The sequence below is a fragment of the Antennarius striatus genome, chromosome 1 (assembly GCF_040054535.1).
Source record: "Antennarius striatus isolate MH-2024 chromosome 1, ASM4005453v1, whole genome shotgun sequence".
Lineage (NCBI taxonomy): Eukaryota > Metazoa > Chordata > Actinopteri > Lophiiformes > Antennariidae > Antennarius > Antennarius striatus.
The window spans coordinates 31,029,842-31,042,211 of NC_090776.1; the positions used below are offsets into that span (position 1 = coordinate 31,029,842).

The 12,370-nt window shown below is 40.7% G+C and overlaps 1 protein-coding gene across 1 annotated transcript; it reads right to left on the reverse strand.

The window, feature by feature from the left end:
* Positions 1-1,866: 1,866 nt before the first annotated feature.
* smyd2a (SET and MYND domain containing 2a) lies at positions 1,867-11,153 on the reverse strand. Its single transcript, XM_068320947.1, has 12 exons — positions 10,840-11,153; positions 9,630-9,693; positions 8,722-8,832; positions 8,209-8,269; positions 6,887-7,014; positions 6,654-6,721; positions 6,282-6,384; positions 6,045-6,155; positions 5,510-5,630; positions 5,151-5,325; positions 4,639-4,747; positions 1,867-4,272 (listed from the first exon to the last, which is right to left on the reverse strand). Exons 1-12 carry the CDS (start codon positions 11,136-11,138, stop codon positions 4,189-4,191), a joined length of 1,434 nt encoding a protein of 477 aa, XP_068177048.1. The 5' UTR covers positions 11,139-11,153; the 3' UTR covers positions 1,867-4,188.
* Positions 11,154-12,370: the final 1,217 nt, after the last annotated feature.

Consider the following 12,370-nt stretch of genomic DNA (forward strand, 5'->3'; position numbering starts at 1 on the left):
GTTCTCATTGGTTACTGATCGTGACGTCATTTCCTAGAACGCCACGATTGGTTAACTTGTGTTATCGTCTCAGCAGTGCCCACACCTGGACAGACTTGGTAAAACACTGGATGGTCGTTCAGAACTCTTCAGGATGGTGTCCAAAAATAATGAACGGTGTTTAAATGTTGAATACCTCGATACGGGATTTCATTTAATTTAACGTGGGCTATACTGTAGCAGCACCACGATTTGTTGAAAATGAGAACTTGTTGAAAATCCAGAAGAAAACATTAAAACTCTTCGAAGCTAGACTTAGACTTAAAACCCGGTCGATCTATTATCATAGTGCATGTACAGTACAGTATATTATACAATGCATTGTAGAATAAAGCGGAAATCCTGCATCTTTCATAATGTCATTATGATAAAAACCCAGAAATAAATGTCATTTAATTATCTATTATATCTTTCAACATCTTTTACGATTTCTGCGCTGTATTTATACTGTCGGGTGGTAAGTTGCTGTGTTGGATTAATAACTCATAACTATTCTTGTGTATACCTGTGTATCCTTTTGTGTAACTTATGTTGTATGACTGTAAGTGACTGTGTGTACGCAGAGATGAATAATTTCCTTTGGGATTATTAAAGTATTCATTCATTCATTCATTCACATTTACATTCTGTTTCATGCATGTTTCATGTTTCCACCTAGTCTCTAGTAATCCTGCTCTTTATTGTTCTTTTCCTACTCCTGTACGCTTTTAGATTTTGATGTAAGTTATTTGTGAAAACTATTTGTGAAACCTGACCTCTGAATGGACTCTACCAGTAAAAATTTTGAACACATCTTTTTAGTTTTTTTCTTTATTTCAATGTATATTAATTCTTACTGCAGGCATCAAAACTATGAACACATATGGAGTTATATGGGAAACAAAGAAATGTGAAAAAATCATATTTAAGCACCTTCTGAAGAGCCTCCCTTTGCTTTGGTTACTGCTTTACATACTGTTGGCGTCGTGTTGCCGAGCTGCATGAGGTTTATAGCACCAGGTGGCCTGTGGGGGGGGGGGGGGGGGGGTTAGACCATAAGGAGTTCATAGTCAGATGGACCATGAACCCAGGGTCTGTCTGGAAAGCTACCAGACCAAGTCCCTGCCTGGAAGTCCTGCTCTTACTCCTCATATCATGGTTCCATTTTTGCCTTCTCCAGCTGGGTTCTGGCAAATGCATTAGAGCCTCCAGCTGGCCCTACAGTCTGAGCATACTCCAGTCAGGAAGGGGCTACTGTCGCGTCCGGTGGCCCACCAAAGGCTATATCTGTAGGAGTCTGGATCTCTCGGCCCAGCATTAGCAGCGCAGGGGTGCAGCTAGTCGAGTTTTGGACAGCAGAACGATACGCTTAACGCCACAGGAGTTTGTGTCCCAGTCACGCTAGTGGTCTGCAGAGACAACGGCCAGCTGCTGCTGCATGGTCAGATTAAAACGCTCTACCGGGGCATCACTCTGTGGATGGGATGTGTTGTCGTGCGTTTCTTTTGTCGTGCTCTCAGAGGACTGTGAAAACCTTGGTTGCTGCAGATGAACTCTGGTGCTCCAGATCGGCTGAACATGCCAGCTATTAGAAGAACCCTCCTGGTTGGGTAACGCAGGCTTCAGGCCACTTTGTGAAGTAATCCATTGGTCATATCACATACATGTTCCCACTGCCTCTAGTCTCCACCACCTGCAGCAAACAGCATCTGACCCATCCAACAACCCAGCATGCTGCACTGGGTGCCGCCATATTTGTCAGCATCATTGAAGAGTTTCCAGTCTTTTCTCTAAAACAACTAAAGAGTTCAGATCTGACAAATCACACATATAGCAAAGAAAGTACTTCCCTGTCCTCATTTATTGAGTTCCACTGAATTGGTAAGAACTTGGTTTTGTATTCAAATTCATACTGGACAAAGTAACAGTAACAGATCATTACAGGAAGAGCAGAAAATCTGTGTGTCCTTTTAGGAGCAGCATTAACGGATTCTATCGTTACAACTTGGGCCAAATACATTTTTCACTACATTACAGATAAAACAAAAACGTATACATGCTCTAAAGAGTCACCAGAATATATATGGAGGAACAAATCCTGCAAACATGTTTTTTTTGATGTTTTCATCCTGTGAAAACCAAAAGACTTGTTTGTAAAGACACCCAAAGGTAGATACATGGAAGAGAGTTGCTGACTGATGTCTTTGGATTACCTATGCAAAGTTGTAAACCAGGATGCATTTTGTAGGTGATTGACCTACACTTGAGCTGCTACAATTACAATCACAGGCCACTCATCACAATGGCTGTTTTCAACCATTCCCACATACATGTGCTGCATAATACTACATGCATTGTAAAGAGAGAGAAGCTACAGGCTTTAAGAAGATTAAAAGAATTACACCTGTGACCACGGTCACTTTGTAAAGGTGCAGGCAATCCTCTCGCAGGACTTGATCATTACACAAAATGTGCTTATTGGTTTGCTATTTTGACAACTTGTCACAAGAATTGCACAAAATGTTAGTGCAACAAGTATCTCTAAATAAAGTCCGGGTGATGTTTGCCATTGCCTTAACCATCCACTTTCTAAAGCCTTTTTGAAAAGTGCATTCTTTGAAAAGTGGAAACAGCAACAACAGATATTCCCCCCCATGGTCTCTATTGTAGTCTGCATATATATGTAAGACTCACTCAAATCTGCAAGAGTGAAACGTTTAAAATCTAGAAAGGCTCCTAATCCAACACGATTCCAGTGTGGGGGGCATCAAATAAAAGCTTTAATCATCTATGACCAATAAAGTGTATTAGTTCTGAGCACCCATACATTGCAATAATACCTAAAAAAATGTGTTTTTTTGGGAACCTAATGCTTCTCTTTAGTTTAAGTTTACCTTGCACTGTAGAGGATTAAAGGGAGAAACGTTTTCACCTGTTGACAACAGAATTACACTAGTCCATTTATTCCTGTTATTATCACCTGAACATAAAGCTATGTTGTCTTTTTTCTTTTTCCCACCTAAGGTGATTTTCTTCCCAGGACGAGGACGATGTTGAGTCATTGTTTTTGAGAAAACTCTAGGGAACCACTGATGTCTGCCTTGACAAAAGGCAACAACTACATTACTGTCCCATTACTGTCCATTTGTCCTGAGAGCCAAAGAGGCTCTGATCCAGGACCATTGACGAGGTCATAATACTCCTGTTTTGATGACAGGAGACAAACTGGTCTTAGATCAGCACCAACGTTTAAGGATCCACTGCAGCCATAGCATCCTATAGCTGGTTCCGTGTAATTTAAACACCTGGCCTTTTGGTCAACACGTCCAAAATGAAAAAAACAAACCAAAAAACCCAAAAACAAAACACAACACTGATTTCATGCAACACATTTTTTCTTTTTCTTTTTAAACAAGCAAAATATAAGGTTCTTTTCATTCTTGTCTCCGTTGCTACAGAGTACCTGATGCATGGTTCTCGTAATATTTTCACAGTTTAAACAATAATTGATGAATCCTAAACCTTGCTTCACTGAACATTTGATCAAAGTAAAATGTGATGGTGGTGAAGAAGTAGCAATGCCCTCTAACAACTTTTCTCCACTTTGGACAGATGTCAACACCAATGCACTGCTGTGCAGCAGAGTGAAACATCGAGACAGGGGTGACTGGATTACAGAACACACTGAATGATTACAGATTGAATTTCAACACTGAAAATGAAGTTAGCATAGCTGACACATTAAAGCTGATTCTTCTGAGGCAGCTTTAAAGGACAGTATCAATTCTTTTCTGCTGATCTGAGCTCTTTTATTGATTCACAGTTTGGCTTTTAAATGGTTTAACGAGCTTCAATACGTACAAAATACTTTCAAATGAAGTTCAAGGTCAGAACTGTGATTGTTTCAGATTTTGTTGTTGTTCAACATCTGAATTGTAGTCTATTTAATGCAGACAAAACACAGTTGTCCCCAGCAAACATATTATTGACACCATGCATGAAAAGAAACCCTGTCTATGGAGAGGCATAAAGGAACTGCGGAGTGGGCGATGGATGAAGAAGCATAATATGCATAGCATGCACATATGATTTGGACTTTGTTCCTTAGAGAGACATTCTTCAATTAAATGCTTCCACTTAAATCTTTTTGATCCTCTTGCTGCACCTCTTCTACTTCTGATCCTCAATTTCTCGTTTGACTTCCTCTACATAATGGTGATCTTTCCCATGAGCGACTTCCATAATGACAAGTGCCTGAAGACAGAAACATCAAACCAAGAAACACTTTAAGATCATTTAAAAGATCACATTTGAACAGGTTACATTGCGGCCAGTAATTATTTTCAGTTATTTTACCCAGTATTGTTTCATTAAGTAATTATTCATCAGAAAATTAATATTTCTTTGAGATTTTCTCCTGAGCTCCAGAGGAGTAATCCTCACGACTCCTAACAGTTTATCACCAAGGACACTCTCACATAAGAATCTAGTTATAAAGATTTTTTATTATGATTAAGTCTCCATTGCAAGTAGACATCATTTCTAACTTATTAATCATAAATCCAAGAATACTTTTCACCCATTACATCACGTACAGCAACTGAGTTGCCGTTAACAAACCTTCTTCAGAGCTTTGACTCCTTGCGTCTTCTTCTCCAGCCCCAAATACAGACGACCCAGTTTGAGATACATGGATGCCACATTCAGAGAGTAGGCTGGGTAGTGAACACTGGACAAAAATATCATTTATACGTCAAGTTACACAGAGACTTTGCAGAAAGATGTCATATTTGAATACTTTCCATTTAGTTTTGCTGTAAAGCAACAAAGGTATACAACAAATCAAGCTAGTAGCATGGCAAGTTAAATAATAAAGTATATGTTAGATGTGACTGAAAATAGATATAGCGCTACCAAGAATAAATAAAATGTTTTGTGTGCACTTTGTACGTAAGTTAAGATCCTTTCTGGCAAAATAAATTATGCAATACTGAGTCAATAAAATATTAACACTGTCATGTATAGATTGTGACAATAGTGTTAGTGGACAACTGACTGGCTTGTCTTGAAGAAGATCTACGTATTTTAACTGCATTACTGCCTCCATGGGAATCCCCCAAACATCACTGTACCTGTAGGGCTGAATGATCTTCTCTCCGTAGCTCATGGCTCCATCCCAATCCTGCATGTAGAGACAGACACCCATGGCCTGATACATCATGTGCAGCATGTAGATGTTGGTGTCTGCAAATATAGCTCCCATCTTGTCTAGACTCAGCTCACACATTTCCAGTAGCTCACTAGGGGGTGCTAGAGAGTTAAAGACAATGAATCCAATGGTAAAAAAGAAAGGATAGAAAGAGGAGAAAACATTGGCAGTCCTTAATTAATAAACAAACTGATCAACCAAGATAGTAACAAACTAGAGCTGAGAAATCTGATACAAAAGGTGTGAAAAACAAATACAGTAATTTGCTGAGCAAGAGGATATTCTTGTAGTGTTTGGCTCTCCGGAACTCCTCGATGACATTTCTGGCATAACGGACCATGGATCGGATTTCCTCTGGCTCTGGTGGAGAACTCAGTTTCCTGATCTCCATTTTTTCTGTATCCTACAAATAGAAATAAAATAATATTGAACAAATGATTGGGACTATTTTAATAAATATTACAAAGTATCTAGATACTTTGTGAATCCCAGAGGAAATTTAATTTCACTAGAAGTACTTAACATCCACATATGTCATTAGTTTATAATGGGCATTCAACAAAAACTGTAAAATGATCTGTAATGTCCCACAGAAATTTTCAGGAAATGTTGAATCCAATTGTGATAAAAATGACAGATTATGAAGACGATTTAATCCCCAACATGAATCAAATCACATTGAACTGGGAAGCATTTAGCTTTGGCAGCATTTACAATAAAGGAATCACATATGAAATAAATATATGTGCGTATAGCATGGATGTGGAACACTGCTACTGAGGTCGCCTGACAGCCTAAGCTCAAATGTCAAATGTACCTTAGACCTGGAGGTGCACTCATTGCATTGGCATGTGAAGAAGTAGGAATCCAACAACCTCTCTTTTCTGTCCTCTGTTGGATAGAGCAGGTCTATGTAGCTGTTAAAGATCTAGAGACGGGTGGAAAAACATTAAATCAGACAATACCGCAATGATCACAAACATTAGCATACGCATCTGAATTTGTTTGTGATTGTATGATTTCAGAAGAATCTGTGTTTCTGAAGTGTTCTTACCTCATCTCCGGGGTTTATCTCTTGAACTGCTCTGACTTCGGCTACTGTCCCTTTATAGGTCACTATGACATTAGGACTACAGCTATGATTCATCAGTGCTACACTAGAGGAAGAAGTGAAGGACAAGAAAAACCCAAGAGTAACTAACAAGTGTGATGTCAAAGAATTGTGATAAAAAGCAGCATTAGAATCTGAAAAAACAGAGGCAACGTAGATATAATCAGAATGAAAAAAGTACTGAGGAGCACAGACATTATTTAATGGAATTCAACATTTTTAAATATTTTCTCTTCCAAATTAATGACTTATAAAACACACAAATAAAAATAAACTGACGGAACTGTTGAAGATGTGCCAACATGATCGACTTACTCAGGAAAAACTGCTGATCCCAAATGGGAGAGCTCCTCGTCCTCTATGGTAAAACCATTGCAGTTAACCTGGTAACAGAGGAAATAAGTACCTGTAGTTCTAGGATTCTGCAAATTACAAACAATCATGTCCTGGACCAAAAATCCCACAAAGAGATTCAAAAACAATACTGGACCAATGAATTGTGGAACAGCCAATGAAACATGAAGAGGTTATGTTATCTACGTTTGTACCTGTGCAAAGAGCTCAGTGAGGGCGTGGTCACTGGGGAGGTCACTGATGTGTCTGGAGTAGAAGTGATGCAGCGCTAAAATGTCTGTCTGGTTCATCTCCTCCTTCTCACTGTCCATCTTATCTAAATCTGAACAAAGCAGAAAAACAAAAATAAAAAAGAGGGTGAACTGATTGATGGGAACTGCAAGCTGTCTCCCCAGAGGATGAACTGTTCTTATTTACTACAAATGTTACCGTGGTACAAGCCTCACACTAAAACACATTTCATAAAGACATAACACACATTTAATACATGTCAAATTTAAGAAACTGGAACTTTCAAACAGTTTTGACTTGATTCCAAAATTTAACAGTCTAAAAGTTTAAGAAGTACTTTGCTTGAGAAAATAAGAGAACCAACTGTAAAAAAAATAATAATTCATGTAATGTATAAAAAAACAATGCCACCTCATTCACACCTTTAATAAATATTAATGATCCAAATGAGTTGGGCAGAAACAAAATTGACTTAGCATTAAAAAATAATCATTTTAAATCAGAAAATCTTGCACACTGAATCTTTGTAAATCGAGTAACGAGAAGAAGAATCTTTGTAAATCGAGTAACGAGAAGAAAATGCTGTGGCTCCAGGATGTGTGGTTGTCAGTCACACACACACACACACACACACACACACACACACACACACACACACACACACACACACATGGGTGGCTGTCAGCAGCAACTGGACAATAGTTTTCCTTGTGTACATGAGAAACAGGTGTGAAGGAGAGTTCTGGGACAATCCTCTGATGACACATCTGAGCCTGCAACGACAGCTGACATGTAATGATAATACCAAATGGAGCAGAAACAAAGAGGGGCCTTAGAATATTATTTTATCGATCTAGGGTATATAATTATGGGGAGAAGTTGGCCTTGTTTTCAAGGTTTAATCTTTATTTAACCTCAATATATTACGATGGGCAGAGTTTAGCTTCCTGGTTACATATCTTCTATGTAGTTACAGTCAGTCTGACATCAAGTACAGAGAGTTAACAGAGCACTTAAACATCTCAGTGAGGTCAAAGCCCCTCACAACAGGACTGAGTACCTCGATCAGAGCAAAGCAACAGTTGTTAAACTAGAGAACGAGCACAAAATGACAGCCTTCACAAGCCGGAGGATTTAGTCTCAAAGCGCTGCAGACTTGGAGTGAAAGAAAAACACAGAACCAGGCCTGCAGGCTATAACAGAATAATAATAGAAACACAGAAACACACACACACACACACACACACACACACGTAACTAAACATATGTGCTCACACACACTTACGGGATTCAAACTCTTTGAGCAGTAGCAGCCTTTCTGAAGCCGTTCGCCCTGTTGTGACTCTCTGCAAACAACCGAGACACACATTATCATTTTTGTAAAAAACAAAAAACACTTTGAGTTAAAAAAAGAAGGACTCATTAAAGCACTGGAAATAGAGCAGCTGAAACGCATGCAGCCAAGGATAACCCAGTCTTCAGGGAGTGCGTTTATGGGCCCAAAACCTCATGTCAAACTCTGAGCTGAACCTGAACACAACGTCAACATCATTATATCAGCGTGTTGTTAACACTTCAAACAACGTACCCAGACCCAACAAATGATCATTTCTAAAAAAAAAAGAGGGAATGACACTGAATATGCCGCGTCAACGCCGCTCCACCATCTAACGGGATCTATTCTAACTGATAAAATCAAGCAGCTGCTTTGTTTATGTAACCCGTATCTTCTTTCAAATGAATAGGTTATCAATGTTGCACCAACTCTGAAGTCACTTCCACAGACGGCTTTCTTTACCTGATTCATGATGATTCTAGCAACCAGTCTGACAGTCTCTGATGGACACCAGTTTTCTCCGTGGGTACACATAGCTACACACTCCAGTTTATGCATGGGCCAATCACCTCTCTACATGGAAAAACAAACAAACAAACAAACAAGACTGTCAGGGAACTGTCCACATTATATTTTAGGACACTAAGACTAGACAGAATGAATCATCATAACAACATTGTTTATTCTCCAAGCTTGTTACAAGTTCTGACACATGAAGTTGTGCTGAGGCAGTTCTGTCGATCCGGTTCAAGATTTCATGGTGGGTCATAAGAACAATGGAATAAAATAATTTGATTTACTCTGTTGTGGCAGCAATCAAGCAATAAGATCAACTTTTCACAATTCCACTTGACACTGATGATGACAATGAAATAGTTTGATCTCAATCTCTGTCCTGCTTCAAAAAAGAGGACAGAGATTTTGTGACTGATACCAGATATCAGTCAGAGTCGGTCAGTAGGATCAAGAATGAGTATCTTCCTCCGTCCATCCTCTAACAACTGCTGGAACCGATGTGTGAGATGTGACTTACACCTCGGATGGGGACAACCACATTCACACCTGCTTGCTTACAATATATGTGAAGCAATTCATGCATATTACATGTTTTGCATGTTGACAAAACCCAGGCAAACAGGCACCACACAGAGGGGAACGCTGTAGACTACACAAGGGCACACAAACGATAGCTTTAAACCCGCTCAATGTGAGGCAACATGGATCAATAACACGTACAAAGACAATAAACTACTTTTACTGTACATAACAAAACTGATTCTGTTCCTACCTTTACAATATTTATAGATCCTGGCACACACTCACACAGAAACTATGATGAAAACACACAAAGAGGCAGAAACCGTTCTTACCTGACAATCCACGTTGCAGTAGTACGCTTGCTTACATTTGCCACACTTGAAAAGGTCTTCCCTCCTGTAATGACGAACCAAAGAAAGTCATTCTAATCCACCACACCCGTGTCTACAGAACTGATTAACAATGTCTTCACCATCAAACCTTTTGGGTGGAAATCATATTTTCTTGATTCCATTTCCATTTCTAAAAGAATTCATCAGCGCAGCCACCTTTACCTGAACCAACATTTACAAACATGGACACACCTGCCATTAAAATGAAGCCAAGAAGTTTGTGTCAGTCCTGATTTCTCCTTTGTGAAAAACCTTTTCAGTGGAATTTACACACGTGTACCGAGGATCTAAGGTCACCATTACAGAGGGCCATGTTCACCCCATTCATTGCACCCATACCCCCCTGGCCTTCTTACCCTTCGCCCCTCCCCTCTCAGAGCACATGGGCAGCTATATTTAGCCCCCTACCCTTTTACTGCTTGAAACATGTTAACTACATGTGCGTGAAGATAAGAAAGGGCTAAACCTGAAAAGATACCAGTGTACTCCAGCTGAACTGTTACTGACACCTTCAGCCTACACACCTACACACCTACACAGGTACATCAGTAGGACCCTGGTGTTGTAGGCAGTCTGTCTGAACACGTCACTCTGCTCCACTTCTCTTCATCCGTTCATCAGATCATGGAAGCCAAAGGTTTTCCCTCTAGCGCGGAGGTTTGAGACTTTATGGAATAACCAGGCCCAAGTCCCCAGGTGAAGCCCCCAGGTGAAGTCACCAGGTGAAGTCCCCAGGTGAAGCCCCCAGGTGACGTCCCCAGGTGAAGCCCCCAGGTGAAGCCCCCAGGTGACGTCCCCAGGTGAAGCAGCTGCATGGTGTGAGTACGGTAACAAGCTGCAGGTGCAGCTTTTTTTTTACATGCTTTGAGGCTCTTCTCCCTCCGCAGCGCCTCGAACCGATGCTGCGGTGTCAGCCAGGTGGTTCTGCTCTGATCCGGTTCGGCTCGCAGCAGCTAACCGACGGGCTAACCTAGCTAAGATCAGCCCGCACCAGCCTGGACCCACCGGAGCCGGTCGGGCGAACACCCCCCCACCCTGGACCCACCGGAGCCGGTCGGGCGAACGACCCACCGGATCCGGTCGGGCGAACACCCCCCCACCCTGGACCCACCGGGCGAACACCCCCCACCCTGGAGAGCGTCATCCGTACCTGGTGAAGCAGTGCTCGCAGTGCGCTCCTCTCTCGTTCACCGTCAGCACGTAGGAGTAGGCAGGGCAGGCGAACACCAGCTCCCCCACCGCGAACTGCCTCAGCGCCCGCAGGCCTCTGCCCTTTCCCGGGCTCAAGAACCTCTCCGTACCCTCTATTCCCTCGTTCTTCATGGTTTCTACCGTTGCCAGCTCTTCGTCCAGACCACACCGCCGCCACCTGCGCCTGCCTGGATCATCCAGGCTTGAGGATCTTCTTCTTCTTCGGTTCTCCGCGTCCGGCGCGGTGCTCATCGCCATCTGGTGGACAGACGGTGACATCGCTGCACTGCGTGTTAACTTCAGTCCACGATGTTTTCTCCGTACTTCTGACAGTAAGTCTAGATTTCGTTGTTTTGAGTTGAAAATTTGACTGCTAGACGAGTTGCTGTATAAATAATTGTCAGCTTTTTAAATAACATTTGGGGAGACGGAACAGTCCACTAGATCTGGGGGTAATCTGGATCTTTCATGAATACAGTCAGCAGATTTTTTTCTACTAATTTCAGGGATACAATCTGCAGCTGTAGGATAAACATGACATGTAATACAGACAGAAGGTCTTCCATGCATCAAAATATGATGTGGATCAAAGTATTAATCTAGCGAACCAGAATATTTAAATTTGTAAGGATCAAAGATCCACTTTTGTGAGATCACATTACCAAGTAATAAAGTTAGATCTACAACTATGATCAAATCAAAGCTGAAACTGTCCTGGTTTTAGTCATATCCCACATATCCTCTAATGATACTTGGCTAGATGCTTAACTTTTATGGAAATTTAACTTTTGTGAAATACTAATCATGCCAGTATAATTCCAAAACACAGGGATAGGTTTCCAATGTTAAAGACTTATATTATGTATTGTAGGATTTTTAAATTTAGATGCAATGACGTAATTGGTTAAATTAGTTCTCTTGACAAAAGTTATGACTTTATGTTCACCAGCATCTGTTAGTTTTCCTAACTACACTTTGTGTAGTTACACTTTGATGGAACCTGGTGGAAGAGATGACAATGTGACGGGGAAGAACACATGAAAGTTTTGAAGAAAATCCAAATCCAGGGATTGTTTCAGAGTTTTTAAAAATGATTTCAAGATGTACTTCCTGTAACTGTGATGAAATAGATGAATCAATTAACCTTTTATATGCATATTTGAATATCTACTGTCCCATCACTGCAGACCAAAATACTTGACACTGTTTAGTTTATTTACATATACAGTATATAAATGATTTTATTTAAGTTATTTATTCTCATTCAAAAGTGAGTTACTGCAGCATCTATAAAACAGGAAACAGAAGCGCTGTAGAGTCCGACAGCCAAACTCGGAACCGCAGCAGAGCACACAGTGTACATATGTACATACTGTACACACACAGATGTGGGTATATACAAAATATACACTTTTACATGTGTAACTACTTGTGCCATATCACCTCCCACTGTGATTCAATCAAGCCACATCACTTCCCTATTAGCTCGA